This window comes from Falco punctatus (genome assembly GCF_963210335.1).
Source record: "Falco punctatus genome assembly, chromosome: 12".
NCBI classification, from domain to species: domain Eukaryota; kingdom Metazoa; phylum Chordata; class Aves; order Falconiformes; family Falconidae; genus Falco; species Falco punctatus.
The window spans coordinates 17,916,681-17,938,063 of NC_137592.1; the positions used below are offsets into that span (position 1 = coordinate 17,916,681).

Below are 21,383 nucleotides of genomic sequence, written 5' to 3' on the forward strand. Positions count from 1 at the left end.
CTTCTTTACTACTTGGTTTCAATTAGGAATATCCAGTTTACCTCTTTCGCTAACTTCTGTCCTTGCTCCACAGATACAGGCTTCTCTTTCATATCATTCAGTCTTGCCAGAGTTTTTGGGTCATCACGAAGATCAATCTAGCAAGAAAGATTGCAGTCATGTTGGAATACTTTTCCTAAACAGTCAGCAGGCTATACCATGCCCTCTTTTTAAAGCAGAATTATTTATGTAATGGATATTACATGTATAAAAATGGAGTCACGTCAGGATTCAGATTGTGGACCCTTCCTTATCCAAAAGCCCTGGAAATTTAAGCTATGAACTACTACCAGAGGGAACAAATGTTTACTCTGTAATTTAGCTCTTCCTTTAGATGTGATCATCTCAGAATACCAGAATGTATATCCAGCAGTGGCAGAAAGATTAACCCAAATAGAATACCAACATGTGGGTCACTTTGTATTTGAAGCCCAGTCCACTGCCCACAAGAAGCAAGAAGAATGGGTACTTCTCCCCTTGCTCCTTTGCTTCAGCAAATACTGGATATGACCAATAGTTGCAGACCCAAGTAATTCCAGTAACATGGGTATGAACAGACAACTTTATTCCGCAAGTCCATGACTTTCTATAGTCATGCTGAAAGATGCAGCCAATCTTGCCACTTCGTTTACAATGCATATATTTTAACAAAATGGAGGTGGCCCATTAGAGAACACCACCAATCTAGGGGTTTCTGCCACTTGTTACGGTCTTTCTTCCAAAGCCAGAAGGAGGTGCTACTCAGGTCCTGTTGGGCCTGAACTTGCAGCCCAAAGAGAAGGTGCCATACAATGATGTGAATTGTTTAAATAAAGTAGAACAGAACCAGATATACCTGTGTTCCTACTAGTAAAAAGGGAACATTAGGTGCATATTCCTTCAACTCCGGTACCCACTCTTCTTTCACATTTTGAAATGAAGCAGGGTTTACCACTGAGAAGCAGATAAGGAAGACATCGGTCATAGGATAAGATAAAGGTCTCAGACGATCATAGTCTTCCTGAGAAAGAAAAAATCTGTTATCTGCAATATTAAATTGATGCCTGCATTTTATTAATTTTAACTGTATGCCTATTTCAGGAATTTTTTTGAGACAAACTTTCTGAATGTTTACAACTACTCCAGGTTAGTTTGGCTGTTAAAGCAAAATCTGCATATGAGGGTATCTATATGTGAATATAAATATTTTTAGAACTGTGTTAATACTGATAGAAACTTACTTCTGTATGAGAATATATAGATGACTACCCTTTAAAAAGTTTTCACTTAAAGAAAAATAAAAATGGTTCAAAATATTTGCAGATCAAAGGTTAGCATTTGTTTGACCGAAGAAAAATGAGCACATGTGACTGCTATAGCGCCATCGCGGTTATACAAAGCTAGACTAGATTAATGCTGTTTAATGCACTTAAATATTCTCTTTTGGATCATATGTAGAGGTGATATTTAACACCGTCCTTTCTGACTTTCAGAAACCTTATTGTCCTGTTGCTAGTGATCAGGGCAGATGGAGTAAGGATCAGAAGGGACATCTTTTGTCCAGATTCTGCTTTCTGTAAGCAAGCCCAGAAAAGAGTGGGAAGGAACAGAAATTAAGGAACAAGAACAGTAACAGGGGAACATTCATGCCCTTTTCTTGGGAGGAAATTAGTGTGAAAGGATTATTACTTGGGTTGTAGAACCATTTAGTTGGAAAAGACCTTTAAGATCATCAAGTCCAACCTTTAACCCAGGACTGCCAAGTCCACCACTAACCCATGTCCCTGAGCACCACATTTAGGCATTTTTTAAACACCTCCAGGGATGGTGATTCCACCACCTCCCTGGGCAGCCTGTTCCAATGCTTCATCATCCTTCCAGTGAAGAGATTTTTCCTAATATCCCATCTAAACCTCCCCTGGCGCAACTGGAGGCTGTTTCCTCTTGTCCTGTCACTTGTCACCTGCGAGAAGAGACAGACCCCCACCTGCCTACAGCCGCCTTTCAGGTAGTTGTAGGGAGCAATTAAGTCCCTCTGAGCCCCCTTTTCTCCAGACTAAACACCCCCTGTTCCCTCAGCTGCTCCTCACAGGACTTGTTCTCCAGCCCCGTCCCCAGCCCCTGCCCGGCTCTGGACACGCTCCAGCCCCTCAGCGTCCCCCCTGCAGTGAGGGGCCCAAACCCAGCCCAGGGTGCGAGGTGCGGCCTCACCAGGGCCGAGCACGGGGACGGTCACTGCCCTGGCCCTGCTGGCCACACAGTCTGTGACACCAGCCCGGAGCTGGTGGCTCCCTCGGCCCCCTGGGCACACGGGGGGCTCATGCCCAGCCGGCTCTGACCAGCCCCCCGGGCCCTTCCCCGCCGGCAGTTCCCAGCCCCCTGCCCCAGCCTGCAGCTGCGTGGGGCTGGTGTGACCCAGGGGCAGGACCCGGCACTGAGCCGCGCTGAGCCTCATACGACCGGCCTGGGCCCATCGGCCCGGCCTGCCCAGACCCTCTGCAGAGCCTCCTGCCCTCAGGCAGATCAACGCTCCCCACTGCTTGGTGTCACCTGCACACCGACCGGGGGTGCGCTCGATCCCCTCGTCCAGATCACCGATACAGACATTAACAGGGCTGGCCCCAGTGCTGAGCCCGGGGGAGCACCACTTGTGCCCGGCCGCCAGCTGGATGTGACCCCATTCGCCGCCGCGCTTTGGGCTGGGCCCAGCCAGCCTTTTACCCAGCGCAGAGTGTAACTGTCCCAGCCGTGAGCAGCCGGTGTCTCCAGGAGAAGCTGTGGGAGATGGTGTCAGAGGCTTTACTAAGGTCCAGGTAAGACACCATCCACAGCCTGTCCCTCAGCCACGGGGCACGTCATCTTGTCGTAGCAGATCAGGTTCATCAAGCAGGACCTGCCTTTCGTAACTCCGCGCTGGCTGGGCCTGATCCCCCAGTTGTCCTGCACATGCCACATTATGGCACTCAGGACGATCTACCCCATAACCTTCCCCAGCACCGAGGTCAGGCTGGCAGACCTGTGGTCTCCTGAATCCTTCTTCCTGCCCTTCTTGTAGATGGGCGTCACACTGGCTGGCCTCCAGTCTGCTGGGACCTCCCTGGTTAGCCAGGGCTGTTGATAAATGATGGACAGTAGCTTGGTGAGTTCTTCCACCAAGAAGTCGCTGTGGTTGCTTAGAGCCACAGCATGTAAAGCCACCAGTCCTACTGCCAGGGCCTACAAAACTATGACAACAGAGGTAATGGAAGAGCATTGCCCCTGTCATGAAACAGAGTTCCTTCTAGCACTAGAGAAAGTGGATTTTTGCCATATTTTTTAGCTAAGAGCAGAAGGGAACATGCCCCATCTTCTCTCTTCAAGGCTTCCTTTGGTCTGTGGCAGTGAATGAATGTCTTACCATTCCTACCTTAGGCTTTTTTTTTTCCTTTTTTATTAGTACTATTATTATTATTAACATAGATAACTAACACTGAGCCCCGGCATTGCAGAGACAGTGAAGAATGCTGGGTTTATGCCTTCTCTTCCATAACAAACACCAGTTTATTACGGCTGCAGCAGCCTCCCTCTTCCCCATCTAAGCTTCCCATCTTAATTAAATCTCACAAAGACTGGAATGATTTGTTCATTAAATGCAGAGACAGAAATGTAATTCAACTCCACGTTTGAAATGAGACAGAAAATTAAATTTTTGTTTCCTTGGCAACAGTCACATTACCAGATTCTTAACCTATAGTTGCACCCTCAAAAAAAGCCCTTCATTGATTGTTAAGTTTTAAAGGCAGAGGCGCTAGAATTTCAGAAAACCTGTAAGAACTTCCTCAGAACAGTTTCTGCTAGACCCATCATTTCATTTGGAAGTCAACAGCTATGGGAAGAGGGCTGTTACCCTCATCATGAAATGGAGAAAAGACAAGCACTGGAGGAGATTATGCACTAGCAAGGAGCTGACCACTGGCCAGTACTCTTCAGTGTCTATTTACACAATATTCTTATTTGTAATCAGTATTCTCATGTGCCATTTGATTATATACTCTACTGCCAGTCTTGTATACTCTACAGTTCTGTCAATAAACTAGAGCATACTTGGCTCTAAACGTAGGCCCCCGATTTCACAAGCACCGTAACTGACACTCCTGTGGAACTACAACACTTGACAGGCCTTTTTGAAGATCAGTTTCCCTGCTAGTGTCAGGCTCCTATCCTGATTCAAAAGAGAGAAACAGGAACGTGCCTTTTCCGCACCTGTAGACATCCACCACAGAAAGCAGAAAAAACTTTAAGAACATCACAACAGCAACCTGAAACTATTCAACATTCAATTCTTTCTTTGAGCACATATTTTACATTTCACTTCTACTACCGAATATAGTTAGATCCTGCTCAGGGTTGCCACTCTGTTTTCTGGGGTGGAGATCAAAATCCTAAAAGAAGCTTCCCAACTGCAAATTACACTGGTCCCTGGAGTACATAATCTGCATGCGAGAACACACAGACAGATCTGTCGGCTGCTCTCAAATTCAGCTCTACTAATTTAGTAATCATATGTGGGGTATGACTGAATAGGTCTTCTTAAAAAAAATATCTAGTTTAAAGTTGTAATTTGTTCTTGCCACCAAAAGGCTGCCTTTACTACACTCAACATTTTCTGAAAATCTTGCAACTGTGTTACAATACCTAGAATACTGTCTGCATTAAATGCTGGAATGGAGAAAACACTTCACCAGAAATTATGTTAGTCCATTGACTGTAAAAGATCTCTTTAGTTAATCCACTTCAAATTACAGATGGATCTTTTTACTCATAGCAAATACTAGGCATCTTCTGCAAAGCCAAGTTACATTTGCATGGTTTACTTAAAATCTTTTATATTTGGTTTATCTTTTTAAATCCCATTGGATACCAATCCTTGTGCATTTAGCCACATCTTGGTACTGCACCTTACTTCCCACGTGTTAATCAGCACTCATCTGGGAGTGAGCAATGTTACCGCTTTTTTAGGCATGTGCGTTGCCAAACCCTCTTCCTGCCCCCGTATCTATTTATATGCCTTTTGATTTATACCCTGTCCCATCTGCACTGGGCAAGCTGTGGGTCCATCCTGTGTAATTAAGAAGTTAAACTGAAGGCAAGTACAGTGTGATCGGATACATCATGTACCACAGCCAAAGATGTAAGTGGTATTCACTACAGTGACTTCACTGCATTTACACTTACTTAAATTAACAGAGAAGTTGGCTATAGCCACCAGTCCTGCTGCTTGAATCAAATCAGCACTGTCAGGCTCTCCTTTAAACCCTGTCTGTGCTATGAAAATTAGGTTTGTATTGATACTAATAATGGCAAGTAATTCTAATAAAGCTTCCCACCACATGATTAGACTGGTCCTGGGTACTCCTAAGAGAGACCCCAGCTTAAATATTACCAGCATCTAGCAGGCCATCTGTGCTTAAACTCCTTTTGCTCCCCAACAGCCCCTCAGAAATGGCAATCAAACTTGAAAACTTTCTCTGATGTATCGGGCCTCAGTAGCTGAGGCACTTGGTAGAAGAATCTGAAATACCAAATGTATTTAGACTGAGTATTAGACAAGCCTGGAAAAATCTGGTTGATTCAACTACAATTTATTTCCTGAATCCAGTGTAAGGGAAATAAACATGGTTTATTCTAAAATTAAATGCAATGGCAAAATCTAATTATACTAGCCAGTCAACATAAATTCCAATTTGAGTGCATGTACACACCACACTTAGAGCAATCAGACTTCCAATCTAATTGGGAGAGGCACTGCATGTATATTTAGACATTAAAAATATTTATAAAGAATTTAACTGGAATATTTTAAGAATGTGAATGAGATAGGCAAGAAAGCTACTAAGGACTGAAATATACAGCACAAGTCTTAAAAACTCGAGGCTATAATAGTGAAATGGCTCATTCTCCAGCATACCCTGGACTTCAAAACAAAATTCTATACAGATAGAAAAACATGCTGAAAATGTGAGAGTTGTAATAACTTCAAACTGGATGCAAGTATGTTGGCTTAATTAACATTATATGGAGCTGTGATTCCCTATAAAAGATACGACATTGCAGCAGGACTGTCCATCATTTTCCTAGTATGCCTGTGGTAACCCAGGCCAGCTGCCAACTCAGAACAGACATGGGGAAGGAGATGAGGTGAAAGAACTAATGACCTGACTTGGCTTCTCAACTCCAAACTGGGAAGGACTGTTTGGGTGTTTTGGTTTGTTTTTAAGGGGGGAGAATGGAAATTCACGCTTCTAAATTCTCATTTCATCCTAGTTTTGATATTCCATAAGTAAGTCTAGCATTGCCTTTATCTTAGCTCCTTAAAGTCTGTGCTTTAGGTCTCTTTTTCCACGTTGCAGTACCTAATAATCTGCGCCTCTGAGATTTTCTGCTGCCTTCTACTTGAATACTGAACCACTGATTTTCGCTGTATTTTGGATGTTCAGGTGGATTTGTTTTAACATGCCCAAAATTTAGCTATTTCTTTTCCTGACAGCCTGCTCAAAACCAGAGGTCTTGAACTTTTTGTATGGAGACTGAAGAATGGCATTGCAAGTCTGCAGCATTATATTCTTCATTGCAAGTGTTTGCTCAGACTAAAAGCTGAATGCAGTGGTGTGTTCAAAGTTATACAATTGATTTTGAACTAATACTTTTGCCCGATTCCATGGATATCAGCTGAGAGACATAGTTAAAAACACATAAACTATATTCCTAACTCTGCCACTGACCCAATATGTAGCCCTGAGCAAACCATTATCCTCTCAACTTCCATCTTCCCATCCGTAGAGGTTTGCTAGCTTAATAATGCATTAGTCTTTGCAAAGCACTCCAAAAGCTTTTGATGTACATAGCTTATGTGCAGTGAGATATTTTTAAAAAAAAATAAACTAAGAAAAAGTGAAGTCTAATAATTTCTGGACAACCTTCTTGACCCACAAAAAGCATTATTTCCTTGTATTTATCAGAAAACTGAGGTTAAGAGGTGCAGGAATACTGAGAGCCCACAGTACTAGAGCCCCTGTAGCTCCCCTGTTTCATGGTATGATGCTCCTCCCTGACCAAGGTGAAGTGATGGAGACAGAGGTCCTTACCCCTCTCTCCGTAATGTGAGGCCACAGACCTCTTTCTCCGCTGGAATGGCATTAGGGTTTATCCAATTTGGAGAGATGAAAGGCAGAGTCGTTACATTTGCAGTCGATACCTTCCGGTGCCTTGACCAAGACCTTTGGGGAAATCCATACCTCTCAGATCTGCTGTGACAAGGTAGTGGAGAAGATGTTCACCTAGATCTGTTTATTTGATTTTTCTTCCTTGCATATATGAGGGCTAGGGACTTTAAGCACAGAGGAGAAACCAAATGCTGGTATGTCATTACCATTGCAGCAGGGGCCCTGAACAAGGTGTCTCACACTTATGTTTTAATCCAGGCCTGGTGTTTTGTACTCGGATGGAACCAAAGTAGTTAATGATCTTATGTGTTTTGCAGCTTAGGAATGAAATTTTAACTATTCATCTCCAGTTAAATGACATACTCTTACAAACAAAAGGATAGGCCTTTTCTTTTCTATCTGAGAAGGTATGAAGTGGATGGGAGGGAACAAAACAAAGCTTGCACCACTGGAGGAAAAAACGGAGCTCAACAACTCTAGGTTTGTGATCTCTGTGTTAGCAACCATCTGTTGCTTTCACAGCTTACAACAGCCATCGTAAGAGGAGGTTCTCACGCCCAACCATCTGTTTTTAGAGGGGAAGCCAAAAATAGACATCAGGCAGAGTTGCTAGAGGAATCCAACCTTCATGCAGTGAAGGGTAATCACTGCTGCTGCTCCGAGGGTCTCAGTGAGACACACATATGTAACCAGCTGACTTCTGCGGAGCGAAATCCCAGCCAAAAGTCCAAGTTTTAACCCATTTCACAGTAGGGCTTGGTAATGGCAGTTGAAAGTCCTCTCTCAATATGAATTGCCATGCTTTAATTTTTGAAGTGCATTTCAAAGCTATCCTTCAAGACTGCATTTTTCAGTTTTCCTCCCTGAAAATAAATTTCCGCTTCAGAAGGCCCCCCCCCGTAATATTTTCGGAAACGTAACAAGTGAACCATAATGATGTTGTATCCAACGTGTACCCCAGGGACTTAGTAACAGCTCACAGTTACCCCCATGGACACATCTGCCATCTCCCCCAGTTTATTTGGCATTAATGGCTGATCGGCAGCTTTGTTGCGAGCACCAGGCAAACCTCCTGGAGAGGCACACCAGGAAGCAGCCCTCGCCCCGCTGAATCACCCTGTGGTTTCTGATTCTGTGAGATGCTTGGGTGGGGGAGGAGAGAGAGGGAAGTGGTCTGTCCTGCCCCATGCCAAGCACAAATTGCTTCCCTGGCTAAAAAACTCTCTGAGTTTTTTCACTCCAGGCTGTACAACACCGCAAGCCTTTGCAAGGAAGGAGGGTGGAGTGTACCCAGACTGCCGCTCGCTAGGCACCACTAATGCAGGACCATTTGGCAAGCAACAATCGGGACTGACACAGCATCACCGTAAAACGTCTGCTTGTCCAATTCTGCAACCCAAGCCCTGTTATGCTAATCGCTACATTTGATTTCTCAGTCGCCTACATCTGTAGCCACTAGCTTCTCAACACGCGAAACACGATGGGGCGATTATTCCCTGGCTGCAGGGGAAAAGTGCACTACAGACCCTCTGTCTCTTCACAGGCTTCTGGGGATAGAGCCTGCATGGCTAAAGAAAGCAGAATTGTCCTGTTGTTGTGGCTCTTTCACAGAGGTTTCCCAGGGAGTGCAAAAAGCTGCCGATTTGGGCCCAGCATCTATTTCTAAATTATAGAAAAGGCTGCAAGAATGCAGGATAAGTGCTCTTTCATTGTATTCTAAAAATGAAGTAAGCGGATCTAAATCCATCTCTAAATTCCTGTGAGGAGGCCTGTTCAAAGAAGGTATGAATTATACATTGAAAAAGCCCAAGCTTTGTGAATTACGATTTTTATATTTTTTTTGACAAAACTTTCCTTCTGGCGTATTTGAGGACTATGCAGCTGCTTACACATCTGAAAAGCTTTTCTGTACAGAGAGAAATAACTAGCTGGAAACCGGAGCCTAGTAAGATGGATTTTAGAGCATTAGAGACAAGAATATTCCTTTAATTATACACAAAATTGTCTTTAAGTGATCGGAATTGATCCCAGTCTTAATGTGGGATTAAATACTGCCCAGATCCTACATCTTGCCATGTGGCGATGCTAAACTATTTTCCTAGACAGTCTCAACAGAACACTCTCTCCTCCACAGGAACTTCAACTTGCTGGTTTCTTCATGGTTTTATAAAAGTAGAAGTCCCTGACTTTTCTCTGTTAGCATCTGTAACAACAGAACATGGATTCCACTGACTGCAAGCAGTATCAGCGAGCACAGTTTCACTTAAACACCTTATGCCAGCTGCTTACCCACTGAGAAGTGGCAGAGCAACTGCCATGGACAAGCCCTTTAACTCCTAACCCATGAGAAACCACCAGGCTGTGGTGCGCTCCTGCACCAGGTCCTTTCTCACTGTCAATGACCTTACGAACAGCACTCTTCCCACACAGGATTTCCACTTTCTCCAGGAAAGGAATTCACCCTGGTTTTGGTGACTGCAGCCATGAAGTCAGGATTTTCCATTCTTTCAGATATGGGCAATCAAAGGAAAAAAATACAATTCACACTGGCACAGGGGATGTGGTCGGACCCTCTGCAGAACCCACTCTTTGGAAAGATGGGTCCTTTCACTTTGTTTTTACAGAAGTATGACCACCAATAAACTTGCTTTCACAGTGAAAACAGACTATGGAATAGAGATGGTTTCATATAGTTACCCATATCGCGTCGTACATGTCTTTTCATTTGCTAACTATATAAATCCTGCCCAGACAAGAAAGACTGATCAGTTAGGTGTCCCGTTGCCTTTCACTTTTTACAAATAAACCCAAAAGCACAGTCTTCAGTCCAGTGTTGAGTAACGGCTTTGTAAGATAGAAGACTAAGCCTTCGCACTGACTCCTTCAAGATTAATTCCCATCATGCAACTTCTCAGAAGACGAAGTGCCAGCGTGTCGGTGCCATCATGTGCACGTTGAATAAACACATCTCAGTGAAAGGGTTGCTGGAATTCATGGAGTTCCTAAGAGTCTTCTGCACCTTGTTTTATGTCAAGTCCCAATTTGTCAAGTCTAACAGCTTCCATTGAAGAATGTGGTAGAACACTCAATGATTTCACTGTAGCAGATATTAAGGCAGTTGAAAAACTGCCTATGTTTTTTCTTTCTTAAGTGAGGAATGTGTAAGCCATCTCACTGCCCGTGGCTGGCCTATCTGTTGGTTGTTAACTGAAGATGCATCCCAGGTTGTGCCTGGCAAGCATCCCTTATTGACCTCAACACTGCATCCCAGCTGGAAATCTGACCAACAAGGAACTAGCATTAAGTCCTACAGATAATCTTCTAGCCTTCACGGCTACATCTAATTTAGAGCACAAGCTGCCTGAGACACTTCCAGTCTGTGTTTTATTAATCTGAAGCAATACGCTCACCTGGGATGCTGACAGATGTTCCTTTGCTCTGGAGAATAATGCTGCCACCTGCATTTTTATACACACACCAGCAAGTGCCAGCCATTGCAAAGAATTATTAAGACATGCCACAACATGGATGCAGTGCAGGGGATTAAAACAGACCGAGGACAGTAGCTGCTAACGCATCAAATGACACAACCTTTTCAGAACTGCTGAAAGTGTCATGTAGCGCTCAGACACATTTTTCTTAACACAAATCATCCAGTCGCTAATCCAAACCAACAGACTGCTTATAAAACCGCAGACCAGAGCAGTAAAAAGATACGGCTCCCCTCCTCTCTGCCCTCATTTTGCATGTTTTCTAATTAGACATGGGACAGTTTTGTTAAACGTGTAACTGCTAATTTGGAGGTTTAAAAAAAAAGTCCTGAAGCTCTGTTCCAAAGCATCCATTTTAGTGATGCTGGGGTTTATAATTCACAATAAAACTGCAGGATTTGGAATCAGTGTGCTTTATATTATTTCTTAAAGCCCAGGTTCCTGGAGTCTCATGATTATATAAAGAAAAATCACATCCTTTTCACCTTTAAATGAAAGATAAATTGCTAGTACCCCACAGATACAGAGAAAACTTGAATACATGAAGCTCAAAGCTTTAAAGGAAACCCATATCCAGCAAAGGGCAAAAGAAAGTCTCAAACCCCTTTTGATTTCCTAGGTCTTTTAGGTAGTGGTGTCTGAGGATTGCAATAGCTGACTCATCATTTTGAATGCCTGGGACTGACAAAACCTCAGTATTGCTGAAGTAAGTTTTACGTCTACTTTGTCCATGTGTTCTCAATAAAGGAACTGGAACAAAGCTTACTGAAATCAGCAGCAGGGTGCCTGCTAACACACAGCTTTGGATCAGACCCTAACACACTCTGCAAGTCCTTTTGCACTGCAGGTCTGCGCGACGGAGGCTGTACTCCAGTCTGAATTATATTTAGTTCGTTTTAAGATGTAGTTTGGAGGCTGAATCAGGAGCTAGGTTATAAATGCAAAATACACATTTTTTATACTTTTCATATTTACCAAAATACAGAGCTCTTTGCAAAGGAAATGGATTTCAGTTAAGAAGTCTGACTACGAACCTGCCGAAAATTCCCAGGGGCTCATATGTTCTCAACCAGAAAAACCCTCCTAGCTCATGCCACCTTACTCAGCTGTCCCATTCCATCACTCCTGCCTCCTGTAGTACAGCTCTACATTATATGATACTCAGATGAGTGCAGGTGCACACACCTTCTTCAAATCTGGGAAGTTGGGAAGTAAGAGGATACACAGTGACATTGTGCTGGAAGAGCAGTAATTGTTGCTTGTATTCAGTGTTGCCTTTTTAGCTGTTGATGTCTAGATAGCATTGAAAGCTGTCACTCACTGTATCTTGAAGAAAGTATAAATGAGTAAAATTCAGAGAAAACTGTCACAAACTAAAGAATAGCTATAGACTCTTAACCCAGGAAAAAAAGGATTTTTACTTGATTACATAATCAATGTTTAGGAAGAATCTCTCTAGGTCAGGGGTCTTCATAAAAATGTGCTTTTAACATACCAAAAACTGAAGTTTCAGAGAACCTCTCAAACTTGGTTTGCTTTGGGTCCTTTACTTTGGTCTGCCACTCTTACTGTCAATTTGGTGAAGACATTCTAGATCTACATTTTCAAACACATCCCTTACATCTGATTTTAACAAAACTCCATGCTGCAACTCAGAAGTACTGTGGGGCTTTTGACGCTCTGAAAGTGAAACATAACTGTCTTGCATTTCCAGTATATATTTAGTGGATGCTTTCGGGAACTCAAAGCAGCTTGTCCCATCCTGAGAATCCTCATCTGGCGATAGAAATACTTACCTTTCTAGGGAAGCTAGGACGCTTTCAGTGTGAGTCACAGCTCACAGTGAGGTGTTTGAATGCAAGCTTTGCACTGGGATTATTATTGTTGGAAGGCCATTTTTTAAAAAAGAATCTGAAGGTTCCCTTCCTTTTAAAGGGAAATCGTGTCTTTGCTTAAACGCTTGTCTAGAGAACTCTTGACAGAGAGATTGTAAGTTCAGGCACTTCAGCTCCTTCTTTTGCCTTGAAAAACTTAAATTTCAAAGGGAGAATCTATGCACGTTTCTATTTTATCTGCATATATCCAGTTGCTGCTGCAGAGCCATTAAATCTATGTGGCTGGCAACATCCTGAAGCACAAAGCAGCTTCAGCGGAGGCTGAGCTATTCACAGGCCAGCATGTCGGGAGCGAGCTCACTGCTTCCCAGTGCCAGCTGCCAGCTCGGCTGGGACAATGTAAAACGAGCAAGGGAAAATGCATGTGGGAGGAGGGAGGCGCCGGAGGGGGGGGGGGGGGGGGGGGGGGAGGGGGCGGGGAGCAACACAAAAAGAGGACAGGATGTTAATTGCTAACGTTTAATTTTTAGATCTCCCAAAATCACGTTATAGGTTTCAGTGTTTACAACTCTACAGTAAAGGGTGGCAGGCTTTGCACTGTGTGAGACCGTGCTTGCGTGTTTCAGGCTTGCACTTGGCACTACGGCTGCGTGGTAAGTGCAACTCGGAAGGAGTAACGTGGTCTCGGGAGGGCCATTTTTATTTCACAACAGACCAGCCAAAATGATCAGCAGCTGCCTCTCCTTTCAGTAGGGTACTGAAGTGGTACCTGCTAAGCCAAGGCTACATACCAGAGCTGAGACAGACAGACAGCAAGGAGTACAAAGATTACTGCTATTTCTTGTTTTACTTATAGCAACCACCACAAGTTTGGTGACCATCCATATTAATAACCACACCTCCACCCCGCTCTTTCCCACAGGCACATTCACAGTTAGTTATAACTGCTTGTTTTTACACCTGGCCTTAATGCAGGCACTGATCTTCCTAATATTTGGCTCAGCTTTATGCACTTCAGCAGCCTGACCAACTTTAATATAAAACTGCTTCTAACATCAGGGCCTCTGTTACAACCAGAAAACCGGTGTATCTGAATTAAGATGGCTGCGGCTGCAACTAGCCATCGGTATCTGAGCTGAGAGAACCAAGAAGTGGCTCGTTCTGCTCTTGTGCTTAACATGTTTTGTGGCTACTGTTCTGGCAACAGTTGAGAAGGCACTGAGAACGTTACTGTATCAGACCTACAGCTTATCCTACCTGTATGAGGGCACTGAAGGCAGAGGACCAAAAAGTGGAAAGCCAAGGAACAGTTTACCTCAGCTTTCTCCAACCAGGCCATGCTAGTATCACAACAGTAAATGATGCTGAGGGATACACATGTTATTACCAGGCACTGCACCATAGTAAGATTCACTCTGCTCCTTTTGTACCCTGCTCTGCACTGCTCAGATGCTGGCTTGGTGCCCAAACAGCCATGCTGTGCCTCAGCATCTCTCTTCCTGGGGCAGCAGGAGCATCACAAGCTCTGTTCCTGCATCCTCCTCATCCTCCCTCCAGGTCCTGACAATCCTTCACAGCAAAGACACAGGAGCAGAGAGAAAGGCTTCCACCTGTACGTGCTCAGCACATCCTGGAGAAAAGGGACACGATGAATGAAAACCCCGCAGCAAAAGGGACTGAGACAGAGGAATATGGACCCCAAATGCCAACTTAAACAGCAGCTTTCAGTATGGAGCAAGAACTCCAAGAGGTAACTCCCGTGTGTCCTCCCACTTATCCCAATTATTTGGGACATGGCAAAGGGACACACAGCCGCCCTTTTTTGTTAGCGCTTACAGACATTTCTCCAAAAGTTTTAATATCATGAGAGTTGGCAGTATTATTTTTGTTATTATAGAAGATCAAAATGATAACCACTTGTCACTAGTTCAACAGCACTCCAACACAGTGAAGTTAACCCCCTGAAGAAGCCACAGTTCTCTTCCCAGGCTGATTTTGCCATATATGCCTGCTCAATGAAGAGCAGTACCGGCAACGAGTTAGCCTCCCAGAGCAAAAGGGGCTACTGCAAAGCCAAAGGCATCCAAGCATCAGTATCACAAGCACTTTATATTTGAACCTCAGTGCATTGATACTCCCAGATCCAGGCGATGTAGGTAGGTTCCATAGTTCTGATCCTCCTGGGGAAACCAGGACCCACTCCAAGCCCACTCAGTCTCAGCACATGGCTATATGCAGCAGCGAGGCTAAAAGGAGCTGCCGGCTCCACCTCTGGGAGGAATTGCTGGAGGAATGTCCTCTCGGACACCACCAGCACCGAATTCCCACCTGCCTCCCTGGCGCGGCAGCCTGCCTCCACAGCTGCAAACCCAAACGGGCTCCGAGAGCCTCTGCTGCCTAGCAGCTGTACTGGCTATTTTCTGCTGAACCAGGGCCGCCTCAGTATTTCCAGCCAGAGAAAAGCCTGCCTGAACTCACACACACCCAAGGGGGGGAAGTCTGTCTGCATATAAACTGAAGTTTTTCCCTGCTATATATAACCTGGCAAAAAATGGGATTTTAATGGATTTATTCTCAACCTATTCTAAATTCACAAAGACAGGAGGCATTATGTCACCAGCATAGTTACTATGCGTGATCCTGTGTGTGTTGGGATGAAGTGAGTTAGAAATGAGTACTGGATGCCACGAACTCAAAAGCTTGCAACTCCTCGGCCAATGTGAAGTCTGTCATAAGTTACTTAACACATAACCATGCAAGTTAAAAGAGACTCATAGGCTGGTAAATCAGTGTTTCAGTGCGATGAGCCTGCTGTGCACCAGTTATAAATCAAAAGGTCTTTAATCCTTGCTCTGCTATGGGCTTCCTGCATGGATTTGGCATAGGCCACAGTGATCAGAACCTCCATTTACCCCCTCATTCCTCTTCCCCTCCAAAATGAGATCTGTAGGTTGTACCCATGTACTCTGCCCAGAGCTGGGAGGATAAACATGCTGAAGATCATCAACTTCTTGGATACCACAGTAATCACGCACTGCCAAGTTTTCATGAAATGGTACTATCAGGCCAGTATTCTAAAGTAAAACTATTTGGGGGTGACAGAAATAAAAGCAGTGATATATGCTGGCACAGAAATCCCGACTTAGAGCAACGAAGAATCTAAGCCGTACAGAAGTCTGTGCAAGGAGCAGGCATGCACCAGGTGCAGCATGCTGTTTCCTCAACACAGAGGAGGCACCATCAACTCATGTCTTTCCTGCTCTTTACCATACACATTTAAAGCATTAAAGTAAGCTTTCTGTTATTGCATAGCTCCGGGAAGACTGCTTGTCAGCACACTGTCTGATGAAGCGGCTTTTAGCTGAATGAAATTGCTGGACTGGCATCTTCACAGATTCCCCTCCTTAGTTGTGCTATATGTTGGGATGGGGCTCCCGTGGGCAGCCCTAGACGTCCACCAGTTCCCCAAACATGCTGAAGTGGGATGGGGATAATGGTAAAGATTTTATTAGCGCTGCAAGTCTGACTAAAAGGGGAGTTTTGCCAAGACCAGATATATTTGTAAAGGTAGCCTCATTAAAACACCCTGTGTGAGCTCAGGCTCCTCTGAATTAGGCCAGCAAGATCTGGTCCTGGCTACATCAGAAACTGCCTTGTAATTCAAACTTAAGATTTCAGCTTCTCAGAATCCAGGGAAAAAAGAAGGCTTACCTCAACTTTTTACATGTCTGGCTATACAATTTTGCACTGAAAAGTTTTTCTTAGTATAACAGGAATACCTTCCCTTGCTGTTTGTTGCAAACTGGCCGGTTTACCCTACCAGCTTTTGAGGAGACCAAAGGTCACTCAGCTTTGTACTCGGCACATGCAGGCAGAGCAGGATACCACGAAATCACCTTAGTTAAGGTTACACAGAGCTAACAACACACGCTCCCATTAATAGCAACAAGCCAGCACAAGCAGTTTGAGACAGCATCCACAAATAAGCTATGCATATGTGCAGTACTGCTTACGGTTGCTTTCACATTTTCCAATGCTCGTTATAAAAAAAAAAAAGAGAGAAAAATAGTTGCATATTAACCAAATGCTTCATTTGCCCAAGCACTGGATGTTCATTTTGTAACCTACTTAAGTTGTATTTTACAAGCTGTGTTCTGAACAAATTACTACTGAAAAACAGGACTATGACAGTAATAAGAAATGCACTTAGTTGGCATAAATATGACTACTTTGAGTTTACGTCAGTGAGATGACAATCATGAAGTCAGCCTTTTTGGGAAGAGTCTCACCCTTCAGGAATCAGCTTTCTGGAAACAGGTCTGTTTCTTACAGTTCTCATGGAACTAATTTTATTACCGATCTCAGGCCTAACAAAGATATAAAAGACCAATTAAATGCTGCTTCCCTTACTTAAGGCTGTAGGCAGGTCTAAAAAGGTGCACTAATCTAGGCAGCACTTGTTCAATTCAGTATAGGAACAGCATGGTTAAAAAATATGGCTTCAGCCCATGCGCGCCCAGTGAGATTATTTTACTAGTTGCTCTTTACCACAAGGAAGCATGTCTGAGGTCATGTGAGACCAAAACACATGCTCACGCTGCAAGAAGAAGTTTTAATATAAGGAATAGACAACTTTACAAAAACCCATGCAGCGTTCCCGTGTACCCTCCGTGTCTCCTGGGGGGGCCGGGGCCCCTCCCGGGGCCAGGCCCATCACAAACCAGTTTGTCACCGACCAGGCACCCCCAGAGAGCTGGGGGTACTTTAACCCAGGAGACGGTACTCCAGTGCCATGCAAGTTAAGCTATCCAAGAAGTGACTTGAATAACGGAGCCCTGCCTTTAGAAACCGTGCCTGTGACCCCCCCAAACATCAAGCTCTTTATTCATCGCTGAAGTTACTTAAGGTACGTGCTGACATCGCATCTTTCACAACAGGCTGTAATAACCTTAACCAAATGAATCACTTGAATTGTCTGGGATAGCAAAGAAACCCGGGTTATCTCAAAGGCAGCGGCTGGGAATCACGTTCCATTGTTTTCCACCTTTAGGCTGAACAACTCTTCTTAGCTACTGAGAGCTGTAAAGCGTAAACACGGCGAGCTGCGGCAGGCTGGGTCTGTGCCCGAGCTGACGCTTTGAGGCAGCAAGTTCCCCCCGTGCTGAAGCAGGCACATTGCCCCCATCTGAAGGCCGCCGGGAGGGTCGGCAGGCCGGGGGGGCTGGCCGGGGGCGATGCCCTGCCCGCCGTGATGCCTGCACAGTCGGGGCCGCGCAACCCGCCCCCCCCCCCCCCCCAGCGCCAGGCTATGCCCCGGCCGCAGCTCCCCCGCAGGCGGCCACGCACCGCTAAAAATAAAGCCCGTCTCCACCAGCCCGCCCTCGGGAATAAGGGTTGGATCGATGTTTTTCTTTCCAAGCCGGTTTTCATCAATCGCCCCCCCGCCCCCCTCCGCCAACCCGCCTCTGAATCACCCAGCCCGGACCGCAGCCCCGCAAACAACTTCAGCGCCGGGATCGCCGGGGCCGGGGGCCGCGCTCGGCACTCACCTGGCCGGCGGTGTCGTACAGCCCCAGCAGGTACTGCTTGCCCCCGACGGTAACGCTGACTGCGAGGGGGAGAAACACAGCGGGTGAAGCGGGGCAGACCCGGCTGGAGCCCCCTCCCCGCCGCCCGGCAGGGTAAGGCCGGGGGACGCGGGCGGCCGCCGCCGGCGCCGGGCCCCCCGCCCGCTCACCTGCGTAGTGGTCGAAGACGGTGGGCACGTACTCCTCGGGGAAGGCGTCGTTGGCGTAGCTCATCAGCAGGCACGTCTTGCCCACGGCGCCGTCCCCCACCACCACGCACTTCAGCATGACCGCCGCGCTGCCATGGGCCATGGCCGGAGCCCGCCCTCATGGCCCCGCGGGCGCGCCCCGCCGCGCCGGGCCCCCCGGCATCGCCGCCGCCGCCGCTCAGCGGGCGCCCCCGCCGGCCCCCGCCGGGCGCGGCCCCCCCGCCATCCGCCGCCGCGCTGGGCCCGGCGGGAGCCGCCTTCCCCCGGCCGCGGCCGCGCCGCGCAGGGGAAGCGCCCGCCCGGGCGCGGGGCCGGGCGGAGGCGGGGAGCGGCCGCCGGCGGGGCGGGGAGGGGCGCCCCACGCGTGGGCTGGCGGCGGCCGCCGGGGCTGCGGGGCTGGGGCTGGCGAGCGGGGACGAGCGGCCGCCCGCCCCGGCCCCGCTGCCCGCACAGCGGCACCCCGCTCCGCCGGCTGCCGGCGCGCCCCGCGCGTTCCCCGGGCAGCTGCGGGGGCGGCGGGGCCCGTCCGTCCCCTGGCGGCCCCCTGCCCGCCATCGCCCCGGGCGTGCAAGGGGAACGTCGCTCCGTCCTCCGGCCTTTGCCCGTAGCTGGGTCCGTAAGCGCGGAAACAATCAACGGGACCAGAAGAGATTTCTCTCTGCGCCGAGCTTATGGTCGTTGGGTCTGAAACGCAGCAGCGGGCGTGCATTTACAGAACGCTGACGGGTGCGGTATAAACAGTCTCGGGTACCTCTGGAAGGGCTCCGGTACCGGAGGACAGGACCTAGGGAGAGCAGGTACTGCCTTGCAAAACGAGGGAAATGATGCTCCCGCAAATGCCGGTGGCGATGCCCCCACCGGTCGGTGCCACTAGGCTTTCACCCTAGCAAGCTGTTTCCAACTTCACGTTTTCACACGGTGTGAAACACACTGTCAGACAGAAAACAGTTGCCTTTTCTAGTGTGTGGGTTTTTGCAGATTTATGCTGTAAGCCCTGTCCAATTACAACAAAAGACGGCGCGCAGTAGCGCAAAACCGTGAGGAGAGACCTCAGTTGTCGTACAGTTTGTGTTTCTGCTTGATCTGACATGCTTGAGGGAGGAAATAAATGCAAATCCCACATTGCACAAAGCTTATCTGAATAGTCAATGAAACACGCTTTCAAATCAGGACAAAATAGAGAAGTCATTACTTCACAAGTTTTTCAGCTTTGTCAATCAAACTTTCATGCCTTCAGACCATGGAGGGGGAAAGCAGGACATCCAAGGCTGCTCTACTGCCATCTCCTCCCGATTCATCCAGAGAGCGTCAACACAAACACGCGAGCAGACAGGCTGCCCCAGGAGATATTTCCTCAGCCCTTTGGAAAATGCCAGCTGTAAAAGAATGCTGGGTTTACCAAAAAGTCAGCTGGCAGCCAGCGCAGGACTCGGTGCACGGGTCTCTCCGAGAGAAACTTTTCCTAACGAGCAGGTATGTCCCCCACGAGTGGCTGTTTCAGGATGAGGTCTGGGACTAGGTCCAGGAAAACTACTTTACAGTGACCTGGCTCGTGAGGTTAGAGGTTTCCAGGTACCCGTGAGGGAGCTGAAAGCATGCAAACAGGCAGTAGCCCAGGTGACATCCACTTCCCTTTTGCTTTACTTGCCAATGTGTATGTTAGGAGCACTCAGCACCAGCATGCCTGGGCAACAGCACCCCAGGCTGCCACCTACACAATCGATGGGAAGTATACTCCCTCTGGTCTGCTGCTCGCTTAATTGCTAGTGTTGCTTCTCAAATCCTGTAATCATCATTTTGAATTTTCACAGTCTCAGCCAAATGATTCTCATCCAGTCCCCCATCTCTCTCAGACAATGGACGGCCAATTAGTCTGCACTAAATATTTAGAGAAAATGAAGATGCATAACTAGTAATCTGAAACACTTGCCTTGGCTCTCCTCACCAGCCTGGCTGGTCGCACAGCCATGGGGGTCACGTAGCTGCTGGAGTGGGACCTGGTGAAACCTCACACAAGCCCCACAGCCAGCACAGCTCTGTGGAATCACCCACAGGAGCACAGGACTGTAAGTGCTCAGGTGGTTTCATCCACAGCGTATTTCTTGTGCTTGTTTTTCACCATTGCAGATGTCATTTTCCAACAAGCACCCATAGCAGTGTGGTAAGGAGGGTGCAACAGTAAGGAGAGTACACTCACCGAGAGTTCTTGGAAATTTATTTCTTCTCTTAAACTTTTCTGAATTCCAGCAACTCCCTAAGAATGTGTTGGCACCTCTGCGGGTGTCAACTGATGTGGCTCAATGTAGGAATTCAACTCAGCTGTATCCTGGCACAACAAATACCTCACCAGGAATCACATCCTTCTTTCAGATCGATGACAATCTGTTCTGTGTAATACGCTTCCATTTTTCAGTAGTAGAAATATAAAAAATATGTTAAAATAATTATTGATGACAAATATTATTAAAAATGTCTTCATTAAAGACAATAAATCTAACCATTTCCCCTAACTTCTTTCATAAGGTGGTAAAATAAACCAGTATGAAATGTTAAAAGGAAACATATTATCTTAGTGATAGTTAGGAAATGAAAAACAGTTCAATCTCATTTTTCACCAAAAAAAAATTAATTTCTAAGGACAGTTTGTGACTAGTTCTAGCTTATGCATTGAACAGTTACTTTAGCATCATGTATGAGTGTGCTAAACAGTCCATTTTTTTTCATTGTGGTGAAATTAAAATTCTGCTTTGTAGGACTCCTGTAAGACCTCTCTATACATCTGAGGCTGAGCACTCACTGGGAGGAAGAAACACTGCTAATTACCCCAAGAAATAAGGCCTATTCCAAATAATTCAGGTCAGTAATGGAGGAAAGTGTGTTGAGGAGAAGGTCTGATAAACAGTGAGAAGCCTATGGAGACACAAGTCTCGTGAAACCCCATAGCTGACCATGCATCTAGGTCACAGAAGATAAACATTTCTTGAAAGCAATTCCTGGGGTATACAGACTTCTGCAAGTGAGAACATAGAGCGGGACTGTGAAGTAGCATCACAAAGTCCTT

At 46.3% G+C, this 21,383-nt stretch overlaps 1 protein-coding gene across 2 annotated transcripts in view; it reads right to left on the minus strand.

Annotated features, from left to right (window-relative positions):
- Positions 1-21,083, minus strand: part of RHOQ (ras homolog family member Q) — a 28,824-nt gene extending 7,741 nt beyond the window's left edge. For both annotated transcript variants that reach the window (XM_080408343.1, XM_080408342.1), the window contains exons 1-4: positions 18,284-21,083; positions 18,096-18,154; positions 875-1,039; positions 42-137 (exon numbers count right to left, since the gene is read on the minus strand). In XM_080408343.1, the coding sequence (XP_080264469.1) occupies positions 42-137; positions 875-1,039; positions 18,096-18,154; positions 18,284-18,425 (462 nt within the window). In that variant the 5' untranslated portion in view covers positions 18,426-21,083. The remainder of the gene's footprint in view (positions 1-41; positions 138-874; positions 1,040-18,095; positions 18,155-18,283) is intronic.
- Positions 21,084-21,383: the final 300 nt, after the last annotated feature.